Source organism: Mirounga angustirostris, unplaced genomic scaffold (genome assembly GCF_029215605.1).
Source record: "Mirounga angustirostris isolate CCGP_5_RB_7025 unplaced genomic scaffold, mMirAng1.0.hap1 SCAF_7, whole genome shotgun sequence".
Taxonomy (NCBI): Eukaryota; Metazoa; Chordata; class Mammalia; order Carnivora; family Phocidae; genus Mirounga; species Mirounga angustirostris.
Genome location: NW_026991715.1, coordinates 55,232,402 through 55,252,006, shown reverse-complemented (window position 1 = coordinate 55,252,006; position 19,605 = coordinate 55,232,402). Strand labels below are relative to the sequence as shown.

Genomic DNA, 19,605 nt, shown 5'->3' with positions numbered 1-19,605 from the left:
TTTACAAAGGTAGGCAGAACTACCTTCTATTTAATAGAAAAACATCTAGTAATATAAAGCCAAAAATGCATCTGTAAAATAATTTTAATAGTAAATTTACAATAAGCTGGTTACTATTTTTCTTGGAAAGATTTGTTAACAACTCAACCCAAATATATTGGTTATTCCTAATGAAAACAGCTAATTTACATGGTTTATATCAAAGTAAAATCAACTTACAAGTGAATCTGCATCAGGGCATTCCCTATTAAAATAAACAAAATATTAGAAATAATCAACTAGCAGATCTGTAATTATAGTATATTGAAAGTGTTTACGTTATTTAAACATAACTTCTATTTAAACTTTACAAAGATACTTAGAAAAATCAAATCATGAGGATTAAAATATACCAAATGATTTTAAAGTTCAAAAGAAGGCATTCCTATATCCATAATACATGGCAAAATACAACTCAAACAGCTTACAAGTATTTTAAAAATTTGTACTTCAAAAGCACGTATTTTCCATGAGTATACACATGAATCATATAAAGGAAGCGGTCAGTCCTACAAGGATTGCTACTGGCTTTTAATTCTTCAGGTAGAGAAAGTTGTAAAAAAGAAATTCTAAGAAGAAAGCTTAGCTTTTTAAAAAAGTCTGTAATTTTATTAATTGATAAATATAAGTAAATAATATTTTACAATATATTCTTGTTAAAACTTCAGTTTTATTTGAAGTAATATCCGTAGCTAGCATATATATAGAAGCCAAACCATTTTTCTCCATTTATGTTAAATGAGTAGTCAGAATTCTGCTTGAAAAAGCTTTCTGGTCTAATATAGTAAGTTGTTGAAAACTGGTATTTTATCTTTTAACTGATAAATATTAATTTGGATATAAACTAGTGAAGTGTTTTGAATGTAAAACTAAAACATAAAGTAGACCAACTTTCTCAACCAAATAAAGACCTAACTCCATAAAGACACTGAGGCCATGAGGAATAAGGTTAGAAAAATTTCTATATTCATATTCTAGAATAAATTCACTAACAAAAATTAGAGTGAACATTTAAAAGGCATTTGGATTAGTTACATATTCGGTGGCCTGAGACAGTTAATGCATATAATATCAGAATCTGCCACTTCAATAAGAGACTAAAAACATACGTATTAAGTATACCTTGAGAGCCCAATGAACAATAATAAAAAGTACTAAATTAATATATAGGATAAATAGGTCATCTCTATCTACCCAAAGACTAAGCACAAACCAGAGAAAAATCTACAAACTGAAGAATTTTGTTAAAGGAAGACAGGATGGAATAGACTGAAATATTGAAAATAGAGGTAGATGACTACACTGCTCTTAATCCAAATGGAAGCACCAAAGAGGGTAAACGCAAGCCTCTTGTGTCTTTATAGCCATTTAAACGTCACTTAAAATTGCAAGTTTTGAAAAAGAGCTTCCTTATTACTGGTATATTCCTATGCATACTCGGAGGAAATGTTCCAGAAAAGGCACCATAATAATAAATTCAATGCATCTACGGAATCAAATCATTTAAGATACTGGAGCACTTCTACTTCCTTCTTTTTTAAAAAGATACACAAGTGTCAAAGTTCCAAACAGTTTATTCTCTGGCTTTTAGCCAGAGCTCTCCAGTCTTTGTGGCGAAGCACTCATCTGTTTGCTTTCACAGTGGGCTGCAATGAGACCTGCAGTTGAAGCCCCAGGAAGAGCAAGCTCTGAGCAAGCTCTGAGCAGGACCCCTCTTCCACAATTGCTGGTATTTCAAGCCTTCAGGCTATGCGAAGAAGCATTGCCATGAGCCTCAGGCATTTCAAACAAAGCGATTTCTAACATTTTTCCTGCCTGCAAGTGTTGAAATAACGCAATCATGATGCAGTTGTTTAAGCACTGGTTTTTGGCTCTGGTCTTCTCAGTGTTTGTAAAAAAACATTCCAATATCCAAGTGGCCTAATGATAGTACTGGCAAATTACTGACCATGAAAAACTATTTTAAAAACACAGAATAAGGGCCGCCTGGGTGGCTCAGTCGTTAAGCATCTGCCTTCGGCTCAGGTCATGATCCCAGGGTCCTGGGATCGAGCCCCGCATCGGGTTCCCTGCTCCACGGGAAGCCTGCCTCTCCCTCTCCCACTCCCCCTGCTTGTGTTCCCTCTCTCACTGTGTCTCCGTCAAATAAATAAATAAAATCTTCAAAAAAAATAAAATAAAACACAGAATAAGCAAAAATATTGTACACTCCCTGGACAGCTGTGAAAACCATATATTATAAAAATATTGGAATTTAAGGCCTTTATTTTTTACAATATACCCACAGATGAACTGGCCACATTTATAATTTCACTTACAAATCAACTCTTTAGATTTCCGTAAGTATTTCCAATGTTATAAAAAATAGATTGGATTCCATCTCCTTAGCAAAATACCCGCTTCATAAATGCTGAAAAGACATTTGCAGATGAGATGGTAACTACAGATATAAATTACTTTGCACTTGGTCTTAATTTGTTAACCAAGTAAAACTTGGGAGAGAGGAAGAAACAGAAATTTGGGGCGGTTAGACACTCTGAGAAACTCAGATAAAAAGAATCTAACTAGGTAGGAGATAAGAACACCCAAAGCACAAACTGTTCTCTTATACTGAAAATATGAGCGCCTATAACAGCTCTACTTATTATGCTAGAGAAGTAGGGATTTTAAACAAATTTTCAGCCAGTGTTACGCAGTTAACAAATCATTTAAGATTTGATTAGCATCCTGTCAATCTATATAAGGTCGAGAAATTAGAGAAAGAAAGATTCCAGTTTGTCTCTTGTAAATCATAGCTCTTAGAGATTCTCAACCCTAAGTGTATGTTAGGAATCAGACAGGCTGCTTAAAACCAAACCAAACCAAAATTATGCTCGGCCTCACACCCTGAGAATCTGGTTTAATTGGTCTGAGGTGGGGCCTGACAAATATATCTATTTTAATTTTCCCCGTGGTTCTAATGTGTAGCCAAGGTAGAAAACTTCATTTACCCAATACTTGTTGTATTTATTATATGCAAATTATATATTCTTTGTATATTAATTTTTAAAATACGTAAATCATATTTATACTCCATCCCCCATCTAAAAATTGATGACCTAGTATAAATGTTTAAGACATGTTAGCACCTTTGTTCTCCCCTATTTTCTATTTATGTGTACATATATCGCTGTGTGCCTCTATGTTTAGACTTGTCTAGAAGGATTTTCATTAAATTGTTGACCATGGCTTTTTTCTTTCGCATTAAGACTTAGAAGAATTTTTAGTTTCCTCTGCACTTTGGTTTTTTAAAATATGCATGTATCAGTTTATAAAAAGGGTACCTTTAAAGTTTCAATTTCAAGACACTAAAGCTTTCATCTTAAAATTTTAAAACAATAAGTAAAGTTAACACTTTTATCTAAAGCCAGAGGAGCTAGTAAATGTATTTAGAAAACTATATTTTTCAAACCTTAGACATACATATTATGAGTTATTTCTGATGGAATTTTTTCTTCTCAAATTCAAAACAACAGTCTTATTCTTAGTAACAGGATTTTGACAATATGTAATATACTTACACAGACTCTGCATCCTTTTCCTTTTTAATTATCCCTGGCAAACCAAAAGTCTTTCTTTTCCTTGGTTTTATACCTTAAAATAAATATATATTGTTACAGAAAAAATAACTTGTTGATCAATATATTTATGAATCAGGATCTGAGGTGCCACCCAGGTACCCCTACTATCCACATTTTACAACAAAGAAAGCTGAAGTACAGAGAACTTAAATAATTATTGCTTACAGGAACTTAAGAAGTTAGGAACTATAAGAAGTCTAGACACCAGGGCGCCTGGGTGGCTCAGATGGTTAAGCGTCCAACTCTTGATTTCAGCTCAGGTCATGATCTCACTCCACTTTACAACTTGGGGTTGTAAACTCAGGTCATGATCTCAGCTCAGGTCATGAGATCTAGCCCAGCAATGGGCCCCACACTGGCTGAGGAGCCTCCTTAAGATTTTCTCTCTCGGGGCGCCTGGGTGGCTCAGCCGTTTAGCGTCTGCCTTCGGCTCAGGTCATGATCCCAGGGTCCTGGGATCGAGTCCTGCATCGGGTTCCTTGCTCGGCAGGGAAGCCTGCTTCTCCCTCTCCCACTCCCCCTGCTTGTGTTCCCTCTCTCGCTGTCTCTCTCTCTCTCTCTGTCAAAAAAATAAATAAAAATCTTTAAAAAAAAAAAAAAAAAAAGATTTTCTCTCTCCTGGAACTGGAGTGTATTATGCTAAGCGAATTAGGTCAGTCAGAGAAAGACAAATACCATATGCCTTTACTCATATGTGGAATTTAAGAAACAAAACAGATGAACATAGGGAAAAGGAAGAAAAAATAAAATAAGATAAAGAGAGGGAGGCAAACCCTAAGAGGCTTTTTTTTTTTTAAGATTTTATTTATTTATTTGAGAGAGTGAGAGAGAGCGCACAAGCGGGGAGGGGGGGGGAATGGGCAGAGGGAGAGGAAGAAGCAGACTCCCTGCTGAGCAGGGAGCCTGATGCAGGGCTCAATCCCAAACCCCGGGATCATGACCTGAGCCCAAGGCAGATGCTTAACTCACTGAGCCATCCAGGTGCCTCATGACTCTTAGATACAGGCAACTGAGGGTTGCTGGAGGGGAAGTGAGTGGGGGGATGGGGTAACTAGGTGATGGGCATTAAGGAAGGCACTTGATGTAATGAGAATTGGGTATTACATGCAACTGATGAATCACTAAATTCTACCCCTGAAACTAATATTACACTATATGAGAACTTGAATTTAAATGAAATCTTGAAAGAAAAAAAAAAACTCTCTCTCTTTCTCCCCCTCTAACCCTCCCTGTCCCACCCCCTCTCTTAAAGAAAAAAAAGTCTAGGCACCAGAGCCCCTGACTTCTCCAATGAGAACCTTATACACAACAGCAAACCTTTTCTCCAAATTCTTACATAAATGTTGGAAGAAAAAAAATAGAAGATTGTTTTCAAATTACTTCTAGTAGCTCACAAAGTGAGATACATAAAATATGACAAAAATAGTAGGTATCTCTTAGGTTTCATACTATGAAAATCATCCATTTAAACAGGAAGAGGGGTACCTGGCTGGCTCAGTCAGAGGAGCATGGGACTCTTGATCTTGTGAACCCTTTCTCCAAGTCACATCATCACTCATTTTGAATGACAGTAATAACAACATTAATATATAACCTCATTAATTACTGAAATGTTTCTCACTTTAGAATAAGTCTTATATTGGGGCCCCTGGGTGGCTCAGTCGTTAAGTGTCTGCCTTCGGCTCAGGTCATGATCCCAGGCTCCTGGGATCAAGCCCCGCATCGGGCTCCCTGCTCAGTGGGAAGCCTGCTTCCCCCTCTCCCACTCCACCTGCTTATGTTCCCTCTCTCGCTGTGTCTCTGTCAAATAAATAAAAACTTAAAAAAAAAAGGAGTAAGTCTTATATCAATGTGTAGTGATCATTTTCATATTTATGACATAAGAATGTTTAAAATGGATGTCAATAAAGAAAATAATCTCAATGTATATTTGAAAGTAAATACATGTTGTATTTAATCTTTTAAGATATATACTCTAACACACTCAATATTCCTTTGGGCAAACCTACTGTTTGTTTATTAAGTAAAGAATATTATCTGTAGGTCTTCAAACCACATTCAGATGTTCTGTATCACTCCACAGACAGGCTGACACCAATGGATAACAGCCACTCTTTATTTATTCAATAACAGAAGATATTAGCTAGTTAACACTATTACAAATAGTCAACTTACCTTCAACTGCACTAGCGGGGTCACATTCTTCAAATTCAATAAGGCCTAAACAAACAAAAAACAGATGAACAACTGCTAGTAAAAATTAAAAAGAAAAAAAGGCAAGTTGAGGGAAACAATCAGATCAGATCCCATTACAGCTTTTTAACTGACCTGACATGTGTTCTAGTGTTATCTGATAGCACTAATTAAAATATCAATAATTTTAAAATTCAAATAATCCTAACAGTGACAAAAACTGAGACTAGCCTATTATTATGATCACAATTTACTGAAAACCTTTTATATATGATACTACAGAACTGGTGACACAAACCTAATCTGTAGTTTCTGTTTTCAAGGAGCTTGCAGAATACTTGAGAGAAAACAAGCATAATAAAAGGCAGTTGCTGAATCCTTGGTTTTGTTAATGGGGAGGGCAGGGAGACCAACAAGTAAATACTACTAGAATGTAAGCTTGGGAATTTGTCTGTCTAGTAGACGACTGTGAACTGGCTAATTATAGGTCTTTAACAAATATCTGCTGAATAAATAAATGCACTAATTGCATAGTAGCTAGGTGGTGATGCTCTAACTGTATAGTGGGTCAAGGAATGTGAACTTGTAGTTTGCAGGTAATGGGAAGAGTTTTCATGTGAGGTGATACACACATGCCCCTGCAAAGTGGCTTACAAGAAAATTAATTTAGCACTGGTATGAGGGATAGACTACAGAGAGGAAGAAGATGATAAAATAGCTATCAGCTGAAAAACAAAATAGCCCTAAAATAATAGATCTGCTAAGACTAGCCTTAAATCCCATATAATGGTATATTTCATTTACATGGAATACTAAATTATTTAGGTAGTAAGAAAGTTAGCAAAAGCATGAATCACTGTTCTACTGAAACATCCCCAAAGCTAAGTATCAGACTAAAAAATTATCTTCTGTTAAACTGTCATTTTAGCCCTGTTTTTTAATACTTAAATTTAAGCAAGTCCAGTATTTTTCTGAAATAACTTATGAATAGTAATAGGTTCAACATATTATTTCAAATAATTTAAAAATAGAGCTTGAAGAGTACTGGAAGATTTCGTTATTGGTTCTTTTGAGACGTTAAGTTTAACTGTACCTATGATAGTTCATAATCAGAGTTCCCACTGATGATTCCATTACAAAAGAAAGGCACTGATTAACAAAGAAAGATTTCTCTACAAGTAGGAACACCTAAAAATATTCGCTAAAATGTCCTTCTGCCTGACCCCAAATCTAAGATCTACTTCTTCAGTTCTGGTTTCTATTCAAATAGAGTACTTTAACATTTAGGGATAAGCAAAATAACTTTAAAAAAACTCAAAGAAGAGTTGATAAACAAAGTCCTAATCAATTAATTAGCAATACCTTTCTTACTATAGTATTCTTATGATATATATATATGTGACCAAAAAAAAGAAAAAAATACATTCACTACTTCCACCCAAAAAAGCCTTAGAATCAGAACATGGCCTAATTAAAAATTTAAAGACTTCAAGTCCACTCTGCAAATCTGGAAGCTAAGAATTCATTAAATGAGCTTGTTGTTAAAATCCATTAGAGGCTTAAGTTAACAGTTCACAAAGAGATGAAACTGAAAGATCTCTAAAGGTAAAGAACTGTAGTATGTCCATCTGATAATTAGCAACTAGCTGATGTAAAAATTATGAAGAATGAAAAATCTCTACCTAAATTACCAACAGTTTATTATGTATTATTAGCTTTATCACTTACTAATAAACCTTAAGAGACTATGACCACCTATCAAATAAATCTGAGAGCTCCTACAGTTACATATCACATAATCTGTGCCCAGTAACGATTTACAGAATCTCAATTCTTCAGGCTATGGGCTTATTCTACAGAGGAAAAACAAAACAAAAAATCAGTGCCAAACAAATTGCATTATTTACAAATATTTTAAAACAGAGCATCTAGAAAGACTTTTATAACATCATCTTAGCAAATATGATATATATATATTTTTAAGATCTTTGGATGCTTTCATATAAATGGAAATAGCAAAGGCACCCCTTAACTCTACCAAAGTTCCCTCCAAAAGAATTCTACACTTTTTTCTCACAAAACCTTTTTCCTATACCAGATATATCTCAATTGCTTTTCCCTTTATCTTTTCTAAACACCCTCTTAAAATTCATTTGGAATAGGGAAATGTCCAATAAAAATAAACTGTTCAAAATCACAAACATTTCTGAAATATGAGATGCCAGATCCTTTCAAATTGTAAAATACATATAAAAGTTTTACACTGAGTACCTTCAGCATATAAGCTTTTCTATTGAAGACAGAAATATGAAATTTCTGGTATAAAACTAAAAATACCTTTAAAAAATTAACTCATGCATGAAAAAGATTTTCTTTATCAAACGGCATATGTTCCACATGCCACTTCACACAGCAAAGCTTTGCGTGCCTGGCTCTGTGCCAGCTGCCAGCTCAGCTGGATGTCAATGTGCATTCTGACCCCCTTGCAGCATGTCACTTCTGAAATGTTTCACAAGTAGAAAGTTTATTCAGCATCTCCCTCAAATGCAGTCCACTGCCCATCATTCTGCTATTTAATCATAAGACAAGTTACTTTTTTTGACAGTCCCAAAGCCAGAGTGAGACTCAGAAAGAATAGTTTGCTACAACTGGAATCTCAACTGTTTAGGCTCAATTAATTCTGTTGTCAAAATAAATAACTGCTCTTAGCACTTAGATTTTATGCTGGGCCACAAGGGCAATTTAATTTGTATAAAAGCAAATAACACCATGTTGGCTCTGTCTCCGGATGCTCTTTTACACATTATATAAAAATGCCATCATGAGTTCAATTAAAGGCAGACCTCCATGAGGTCAACAATTCTTATAGAGGATTTTTCTTTAATCGTCAGGTAGGAATAAATTATTGCTATAAAAAAAAAAGAAAAAGTCAACAACCTAAAGAACTCATCTAATTCTAATTTGGATCAAAACTTTTAAGAAATGTTACAGGAGGAGAGACAATTTAACAGCAATCTTTAATCAACACATTTTATGGATGAGGTACAGTATTTTAAAAGGTAAAACACTTAATAGTTCCCACTGTTCTGAAACCAATGCTAAATCAGGGCAAATTTGCAACTCTATCTAGTTAATAACTGGCCTGAAAACTGAAATAGTAAGTCTGGGCTACACAAATCAAGCATTTTTCTGCATATGCCCAACTCAAACCAAAGAACACTTGGTTCTGTTAGAAGCCAAAATAAAATATATGAACATGCCCAGATCCCAAAGTCTAATAATAAGAATGATGATAATAGGGGGTAGGGAGGGAACCATGACACAGGAGAGTGGGAGGGAAGGAGGGGATGGGGTGGGGGAGGGGAGAGTTAGTCATAATAATGGAAGTCAATGACTAAATTTTCAAGTTTGCTCCTGGGCCTGTAGAATGCAACACAGCCACATTCCTAGATGCCTGGGACGGTGAACTCAGGCAAGCTAACATGAAAAACAACATCAAACTCCAGCTTGTGGTAATGTACAAAGGGCATGGAGGCTCAAGTTCTGGTTTTGCCACCTGCTTGCTGGCTAATTACCTTAAACTAGTTACTCTACTTGAACTTAGGTCTTTTTTTTTTTTTTTTTTTAAGAGAGAAAGAGATTGAGAGCATGAGCTAGGGCATGGCAGAGGGAGACTCTCTGCTGAGCACGGAGCCCAACATAGGGCTGGAACTCATGACCCCAAGATTCATGACCCCAGCCAAAATCAAGAGTTGGACACTTAACCGACTGAGTGACCTGGATAGGTGCCCATAGTTCGTATCATTTTTATAAATGCTATGGTAGAAAATAACCTTTGCCATATTTGCTTTTCCTTTCTCTACAAATACCCATAGACACATACAGTTTTTTTTTTCTTTTTTAGCTTGTTAAATCATTTGAAAGTTAAGTTGCAACATTAATGCCCCTTTACCTCAGGAGTATTTCTTTATAAAGAGCTTGTAGAAAGGATTCTCTCAATCCAGTGGTTCCAAATCCCAATACCTACTTGAATCTCCTAGTGCAATGCTCCCTGCTTAAGAATCATCTGGAGAGCTCATTAAACCACAAATTGCTGCCCCCACCTCCCCAGTGTCCTATTCAGAAAGTCTAGGTTGATGCTCAGAATGTGCATTTTTAACAAACTCCCATGTGACTGTAGATGGTCCTGGGATCACACTTCGAGAACTACAGTCTGAGGGAACCCTTGGGTCCACTGCCAGATATTCACTAATTCTAGACAGTGCTTCTCCAATTTTACTCTACATACAAGCTGCCTGGGGATCTTATTAAAATGCAGATTCTTTAAATAAATAAAATGCAGATCCTCTTTCAGTAGGCCTGGGTAGGGTTTGAGATTCTGAATTTATAACAAGCATCCAGTGATAAATGCTATGGATTCTGAACAATGGCTGCACATTAGACTCAGGTAAGTTTTAAAATATAGTGGTATCAAGGATCCACCACTTTAGACCACTGAAATCAGAATTTCTGGGGCAGTGAACTGTCTATACATTTGTTAAAAAAAAGAAACTGGAGGGGAGCAAGAGGGAAAGAGAGGGACAGAGACAGAGAGAAAAAGGAAGGAAGGAAGGAAGGGAGAAATGAAAAGGAAAAGAAAAATTTCCGCTACTGATTCTCCTGTGTTCCCAAGGCTTAAGAATCAGTGATGAGGCAAACTTAGGAACCAGGGTCTTAAATGAAAAATACAGGTTTTTCACTATGAAATTTCAGTCACTGTAAAACTTCATAAACGTTCAAAATTTCATCTAGTTCTCCACACAGAATCTTAACAGTGAAATATAATCTCCTACATGTCCAAAATCTGACACTACCTCCATATTTGACATACCTCCTAGACTGAGTCATGTTTTTACCCTCTGTGATACTGATAAAACCTTGGGTGATTATACCCAACTCACTATATCTCTTTTTCCTGGGAACTTCCCTCTTCTCCACAAGTGGTACAGAAACCATGTTTATACTACATGACCTAGTCAGAACTGACTAAATAAGAAAAATTACCTGATCCAAGATTACCTGGACCAGATTCTTTCTCCCAGAAATCTGTAAAGGGACCACAACCTGGGTTAATTCTGAGCTGTGCCTGCAATTAAAGAACAAATAGAAATACCTAGAAATTACAGAGAGGTCACCTTATGTCACGTGCCTGGAAAAGCAAAGAAAGCCATTGTGCAAAGAAAAAAAAAAAGCAGTAGAAATAAATCGAATGAAGGAAAAATGATACTTAGGGTTCCTACAGGTTTAGGTTTCCTTCTGCAGCCTGGCTATATTCCTGATTTTGGATATCTCAGTTTCTTTCCAATAAATTTCCTTGTAAGTTCAAAGTGGTTTAAGCTAGCTTTTTACATATTGCAAAAAGAACTAAAACTCTGCCCTTGTTATTACGCACATGTAAAAACTGTAATCAGCTTACCTTACTTTACTTCTATTTTGCTGCCAGTGTTTATACATTTAACATTTTTAGTGGCTACTTCAAATTAATGAAATAAGCTTTTCTTAAACAAAGCCTGCTCACATTTTAATCTTTACTTCACAATTTAGGATTATTATTATAAGATTCAATTACAATGCTGTGATATGACTGCAGATGTAGTTAGTGCAAGGTATCAGAATAAATCATTTCTGAACCCAAAAAGAAGAGCAGAATCAGCTTTTGAAAAAAGATTATATACTATTATGAGGTACACAATTCTAATGCAGTATGACATACCTACTACTACACCACACAGAAAGTATACTTTCTAACACAGGGGTAGGCAAATATTTTCTGCAAAGAGTGAAACAGTGAATATTTTAGACTTTGTGGACTGTAAGATCTGTCACAACTACTGACCTCTGCTGTTATAGTGCGAAAGGTGCCACAGACAATACATAAACAAGTAAGTGCAACTGTTCAAAACAACTTTTATGGACAATGATAACTGAATTTTCTACTTTTTGTGTATTACAAAATACACTCTTAATTTTTTCTCCCAATCATTTAAAAACGTAAACCAAATCTTTGCTTATAAGCCTCTATAAGCTGCTATAACCCAACTCAAAAATAAGCAGCACCAAACTTAACTCAATGGCCATAGTTTGCTGATTCCTGCTCTAAAAGACATAGAAGAAAATCATTATCAGGTTCCATATACATCCCACAGGGCAGAGTTCTATGCCTCTGCCCTGAGTGGCTAGATACAATAGGTAAAGGTGTACTTCTTCACAGAAGTTTTCTATGTTACTTTTCTAGGTTACTTTTTTAGAGAGCTCTTTTCTTTTACTCTCTCTTTGTGCTAATCTGCATTATCTTCTTTCCTAATCATCATCATGAAAGAGGATGATTCCTCTAAGTCATTCCCCCAAACTATGAAATAGGAAACACAAGAAATCACAGCCTAACTGGTGTGGTCTGTGGGTCTTTGTCTCTTAGCTATTCTTAATTTTGCTTTCTACACAAGCATTTTTGCTTCTCCGATTTAAATAAAAAAACTTTGGTCGGGGGAGTGGTAGGAAGCTCTATTTGTACATTTGGCATTATTCCAAATCCTTGAGAGCTCTATAGAAAGATGACCTTAGATTTTTAAAAAATTATTTGCTTTACCCTATATTTTAAAATAAAAAACACAGGGATGCTGGGGTGGCTTAGTTAAGTGTCCAACTTGATTTCAGCTCAGGTCATGATCTCAGAGTCCTGGGATAGAGCCCCCCCACTTTGAGCTCCACCCTCAGCAGCGAGTCTGCTTAAGAGTCTCTCTCCCTCTCCCTCTGCCCCTCCCCCCACCACTCATGCCCTCGCACGCATGCGCTTTCGAAAATAAATAAATCTTTGGGGCGCCTGGGTGGCTCAGTCAGTTAAGCTTTTGCCTTCGGCTCTGGTCACGATCCCAGGCTCCTGGATCGAGCCCTGCATCAGGGTCCCTGCTCCGCGGGAAGCCTGCTTCTCCCTCTCCCATTCCCCCCTGCTTGTGTTCCCTCTCTCACTGTCAAATAAATAAATAAACCTTTAAAAAATAATAATAAAATAAATATTTAAAAAAATAAATAAAATAATAAACATAATATAGAAGCTAAAATTTTCCAAATATTTAAACTAATCAATCAATTTCATTTAGGCAGTATGACCACAGGAATCTTATTTTTCCTTTTTCATTTGTGGCTGTTTTTCATGTGTACCTTTCTCAGGATTTTCATATTTTTATCTTTAAACACAGCATAATCCCTGGAAGTCCTCAAATCAGAGCTATAAACCTATATTATCATATAATGAAAATATAGGTAAGTTTTAAAGCAAAATCTTTTATTTAAACATATTATATACTGGCCTACCAACTTTTTAGATTACTTATCCTTTTGTTTCTTATAAATGGAAACTTGCTTAACTTTCATGAATTATAAAAAGCATACAGCAAAATTAGCAGAATGACTATAAAACAGGAAACTCCAAAAATATGGTTTTAATTTCCTTTGGCAATTAAACTACATGAGAATGACCAGACATACTAGGATGTCATTAGAACACAAAAAGATATTCACAATTAAAAAACACCTGTTTATTCATAATCCTTCAAACCACAGGCACTTTGATATTCAAAGTATCTACTTACACTGGCTCTAATTCCAGAAGAGCCAGTAGTACTTAAAAAGTAACGACAAAAACAGTACGGAGGTTCCTCAAAAACTTAAAAATAGAACTACCATATGATCCAGCAATTCCACTTGTAGCTGTTTATCTTAAGGATTCAAAATCACTATCTCAAAAAGACATATACACTCCCATGTTCACTGCAGCCTTATTTACAATAGCCAAGTTGGTGTAACAACCTAACTGTCCACTGACTGGGTAAAGGAAATGTGCTGTATATATACAATGAAAAATTACATAGCAATTAAAAAAAGAAAGAAATTCTGCCACATGCAACAATATTAACAGGCCTTGAGGACATAATGCTAAGTGAATAAGTCAGAAAAAAACAAATACTGTATGATCTCACTTATATGTGGAATCTAAAGAAAACCAAACTCACAGATACAGTTAAAAGATTGGTGGTTGCCAAAAGTGGGAGTTGGGGGGGTGAAGAGTGGGTGAGATGATTAAAGATGGTCAAAAGGTACAAACTTCTATGGTAAGATTAAAGTCCTGGAGATGTTATAATATACAGCATGGTGACTGTATAGTTAACAACACTGTACTATGTATTTGAAAGCTGCTGAGAAAGTAGTTCTTAAAAGTTCTCATGACAAGGAAAAAACTGTAACTGTGTAGGGATGTACGTTAAAACTTATTTTGGTAACCATTTCTCATATACACACATCAAATCATTACGTTGCACATCTAAAACTAAGACAATACTATATGTCAATTATATCTTAATTTATTTTTTTTAAGATTTTGAGGGAGTGTGTGTGCGCATGCGTGCATGAGTGGGGAGAGGGGGAGAGGGAGAGGGGCAAGCAGACACTGCATGGAGCCCCATGGGGGCTCAATCTCACAACCCTGAGATCACAACCTGGGCCGAAACCAAGAGTCAGACGCTTAACTGACTGATGCTTAACTGACTGAGCCGCCCCATCTTAATTTTTTAAAAAGTAATGACAAAAAAGGCACTTCATATAATAAGTAGTATAAAAATAGTCTCAATGAATAGGGAAAAAAGTTTTAATGTTCTCAAAGTGTTTGATTTACATAGGAAAATTGGACATAAAGTTAAAGGTTGTATCTTTGAACAAATAACTGACTAAAGAAAAAATGGTCATTTTTCAGCACAAGAAAAATAGGTTAATTTTTAGATATATAAATTTTTTAACAAACTTGTTTTCTTTTTAAAATATAAATCGCACAGGACGAAAACTAGTTTAAGAAGGAATTCATCCACCAGAGGGGGCCCTTACAAAACAAAAGAAACAAAGTATTAACAGCAATTAGCAGTTCACACAATTGAACGTTAGAATACATCTCACAAAACAAAATCCTTTAAGTCTATGAATTCCATACAATCAAATGCAAATTTTTGAGTATATTATTTTTCTGAGAAACACAAAATTTTCATCACTGAAATAGGCCCCCAGACTCATTTGTTCAGGTGCCCATAAGCTGAACAAATACAAAGAAAGAGCTATTAACTAGTCACCCATAGCAAGCCAACTAGAGAAGTAATATTTATTCTACCCACTCCACTCCGACACCATTCTTTTTTTTTTTTTTTTTAAGATTTTTTATTTATTTATTTGAGACAGAGAGAATGAGAGACAGAGAGCATGAGAGGGAGGAGGGTCAGAGGGAGAAGCAGACTCCCTGCCAAGCAGGGAGCCCGATGCGGGACTCGATCCCGGGACTCCAGGATCATGACCTGAGCCGAAGGCAGTCGCTTAACCAACTGAGCCACCCAGGCGCCCCCCCATTCTTTCTTTTTAAAGTTAGTTCTAGGACCACTTTTTTTTTTTTTGAAAATCAGTCATTTATAGTCACAGTGTCAACAGTCACCCTAAAACAGTCACCTAATTCTTGGCTTAGTGATTATTCCAAGAAAGCCCATGTCATCACCATTCCTGGCCTTACCATTTAGCTACAGGGATTTTCTATATGTCACAATATATGCTGAGGCCAGTAAATTTAAATTTATAAAAGAAACAGTATCTTAATTAGAAGCTACCCATTTATCAGAAATGTATTACTTTTTTAACATAGCATTTATTAAGTATTCAATAAATGTTACATTATCTCATATAACCCTCAGAACAACCCCATAAAGAAATACTATTATTATCCCCACTTTACAGATGAGGGCAATGAGGCTTAAAAATTTCACTGCTACTAAAGAACAGACCACAAACTACAGGGCTAAGTAATACCACAGATAAGAAAATAACTGAAATTTTTAAAAAGATTTTATTTATTTGAGAGAGAGAGAGAGTGTGTGCTCAAGCACAGGCTGGGGGAGGGGCAGAAGAAGAGGCAGAGAATCCCAAGTGAACTCCATGCTGAGCATGGAGCTGGACTTGGGGCTCGATCCCACAACCCCTGAGATCAAGACCCAAGGCAAAACCATGAGCCAGACACCCAACCAACTGAGAACCCCCCCAGGTGCCCCTAAAATAACTGTAATTTTTATTAGGATAATTAGATTCAGACAGTTGTAAAAAAAAAAAAAAATACAGGGAGATTCCTTGCACACTTTGCCCAATTTCCTGCAATGATAACATTTTGCAAAACTACAACATAATGTCACAAACAAGATACCGATAATAATACAACTTACTGATCTTGTTTAGTGTTCTAAGGCACTTTTAATCTGGCAATACATCTTTACTTTTATCTATCAGCACTTCTAAATGCTCTATATAAAAACTGTATTTGTTCTCCAACTATTTTTACCTCTCTTAACTGGTCTTCACTTATACTTTAATCTTTTTTTTTAGAGAGCGCGCAGGTGCACACAGGGGGTGAGGGGCAGAGGGAGAGCGAGAATCCGAAGCAGGCTCCACACCCAGCACAAAGCCTGACACAGAGCTCGCTCTCACGATCCTGAGACCATGACCTGAGCCGAAATGAAGAGTCAGACGCTTAACCAACTGCACCACCCAGGCGCCCCATAACTTAATCTCTTTATACGGAATTTTAGGGTTTAATACTTTTCTGTAGTTATATATCTCAACATCCTCATTCTCTTTATATATGTGAACTTACTCAGTTTTATTCTAATTTCTCCAAAGCATAGGCCCTGGTGTCAAGAATCCTGGCATTTTACTATCTGCTCTGCCATGTAATAACTTTGGCAAATCCTTTAACCTCTCAACATTTCCCTCATCTTTAAAATGAGAATAATAGTACCTACTTCAAACAGTTGCTGAAGATCAAAATTTGCCTGCAAAGTGGTTGGCACATTACATGGCAGAGAGTAAGTCTCACTAAACTTTAACCATAATTATTTACTAGTCCTCACCAAGACTTTTCTAATAGCAAGACTATCTACTGCAACCTTCCTAACATCCTACCTTTACTATGATATGTCTGTTTGTTCATTCACTCAACAAAAATGTATTGTTTACCCATAAAGAAGATAAACAGATGAATCAAATACAGAACTTTTCTTCACATCTGCACAATTATTAAAATTTAAGGTAGACAGCACCAATAACAAAGGAGGGGGGAAAAGTACAGTTCAAGTTCTCTGGCACTTTCGATGGAGGAAGTAGCAAATGACCTGGGTATTTAAGAGTTTATTTGCTTGACAAATAAATGGGAAGACACGGGGCAGGAAGGAAGGAAATGGGATATAGCATTTCCTAGAATAAGAACATAAGGGCAACTAAGGTACCAAGGAGGAAAAGGGGCATGTATAGGAAACAGCAAGCAGTTCCAGCTGGCTACAGTGAAGGCTAATAATAGAAAAACTGAAGACTAGTCAGAGCAGATCCTGAAAAGCTTTAAATCCAAATCCAGAGCCTAAATTTCATTCTGTCTATAATGAAAAGTCAAAGATTTAGGAGTAGTGCAATTGTAAGTTCCTAATTGTATAGTCAAAATATGAATGTGCTGTATAACATGTAAAATGGATTAGAGAAGAAATCTCTACTGTGCCAGTATTCAGAAACAAAATGCTGCAGTTGAACAGGTAGGTAGAGAAAGCATGAAAAGAAAATTTGAAGGGAAAAATATTAATGTAAGTGAACCAATGATTTGAAAGTTAATAAAATCTGAAAAGAAAAAGTGAAGAAGATTTAGGTTACAAGCCTTAGTTCTGGGAACTGTGCTAAAGAAAAATGGCTCCCAGACTTCCCGACAAATCACTTAACCATTTTCCTGAATTCCAAACCATATTTTCTTTACTAGGCTGAATTATTTTTACCTGTAGAGTGAAACAAATATCTTACAAGAACATGGTATCATAACCAATAAACAAAATAAAGAAATCTGGAAGACTCTATGCTGAGCAGAGCAAGACAATGGGCTTAGTACATTTGATAGATCATAACATGCTTATTAAAAGTTAAAGATTCAGGATACTGTAATTATTTGTTCATAAAACAGGAACCAGGATTCCTGTATTCATTTGTTCACTGGTTATCTCCAATGTGTAAAACACTGTCTGAATGTTTTAGAGCATGCAACAAATATACAGGTAATATATTCAACATATATATATATATACACCCAACATATATATATATATATAGTCAACATATTTATGCAACAAATATATATATATTCTATATATATATATGTTGGATACATATTTCAATAAGAAAATTTTACAAGTTATTAAATTTTATGGAAGGTTCTCTGTTGACCTCAATGTTCTGAGGGCTCAATATTCTCTCCCACCTTCCTCTTACTAAAATGCCTCTGTTCATAGGGAATATTGACAATGATATTGCAATAGTGTTGTATGGTGATACATGGTAGCTACACTTGTGGTGAGCATAGCATAACCCACAGAGGAGGTGAATCACCATGCTGCACACACGAAACTAACATAACACTGTGTCAACATCCATAAACTTAAAAAAAATTTTTTTAATTAAAAATAAAAAAATAAAAATAATAAACTGGGCTTCTGTTGCTAAGCCTTTGAAAAATGTAAATAAACGACAACATATTAACTAAGGTTACAATAACCACTTTAATATTAAATTACTAACCACTAAAGGCCAGAATAAAAATATTAATTTAACCTATCATCAGACACAAAGTAAATGATACTTGATATTTTACAGATTTTTAGGTATCTCCTAAGCTCCACTTTGCAGTTTGGGAAATTAAAAGCAAATATATTTGTTGCTAGATGCGAGATTTGTATACATTTCCTTACAGAGGTTTTTTTTTTTTAAGATGTTATTTTCATTTATTTGACAGAGAGAGCACAAGCACGCAGAGTTGGAGAAGCAGGCTCCTCGCCAAGCAGAGAGCCCGACGCGGGATTCGATCCCAGGACCCCGGATCACGACCTGAGCCGAGGGTAGATGCTCAACCAACTAAGCCACCCAGGCATCCCCAGAGTTTATCATCTTACCAGGTCTTTCCTTCCCAGTGCCTTTTGATTCAGCAAATTTTTGAATCAAGCTTTCAACTGTAGTATTAGCCATGTTATTTATAAATTCTTCATGGACCTATTAAAGTGAAATAAAGATAATTTTTTTCTTTTTCCATCAAAAATTCTTACTGTATTTCAGACAAAACTTGCACAAAGCAATTAAAATTCATTACACTAAAATATGTGGTTTTTTTGACCCAAAGCCTTTGAGAACTTTCATTTGCCTAACATGCTGCTCTGTTACCTTGTACTGTTAGTAGACCCGTGGGTATCAACCACTGTTTACATGAACCCCTGAAGATACAGCCCCACAGTCTTAGAAGTCAAGGAAGTTTCCTATCCTCATCTTTGAATGCTTTAGACACATAATTCTTATGATAAATTAAAACTTAGGGCTCCTGGGTGGCTCAATTGGTTAAGCGACTGCCTTCGGCTCAGGTCATGATCCTGGAGTCCCAGGATCGAGTCCCGCATCAGGCTCCCTGCTCGGCGAGGAGCCTGCTTCTCCCTCTAACCCTCCCCCCTCTCATGTACTCTCTCTCTCTCATTCTCGCTCTCTCAAAAAAAAAAAAAAAAAAAACTTATATAGATCTCTAATAATTTTTAGATCCTTAATAATAAAAAATAACAGACCTCATCTTTACTCTATTTCAATGCACTCCAAATTGTCATAATTAAATTGCTTTTATATTTTTGGG

The 19,605-nt window shown here is 35.9% G+C and overlaps 1 protein-coding gene across 1 annotated transcript in view; it reads right to left on the bottom strand.

Moving 5' to 3' along the window:
* FCHO2 (FCH and mu domain containing endocytic adaptor 2) overlaps positions 1-19,605 on the bottom strand; it is a 128,077-nt gene that overhangs the window by 49,769 nt on the left and 58,703 nt on the right. Inside the window, exons 8-11 of the mRNA XM_045889906.3 lie at positions 18,887-18,983; positions 5,835-5,879; positions 3,600-3,672; positions 220-244 (exon numbers count right to left, since the gene is read on the bottom strand). Coding sequence (XP_045745862.2) covers positions 220-244; positions 3,600-3,672; positions 5,835-5,879; positions 18,887-18,983 — 240 coding nt within the window. The remainder of the gene's footprint in view (positions 1-219; positions 245-3,599; positions 3,673-5,834; positions 5,880-18,886; positions 18,984-19,605) is intronic.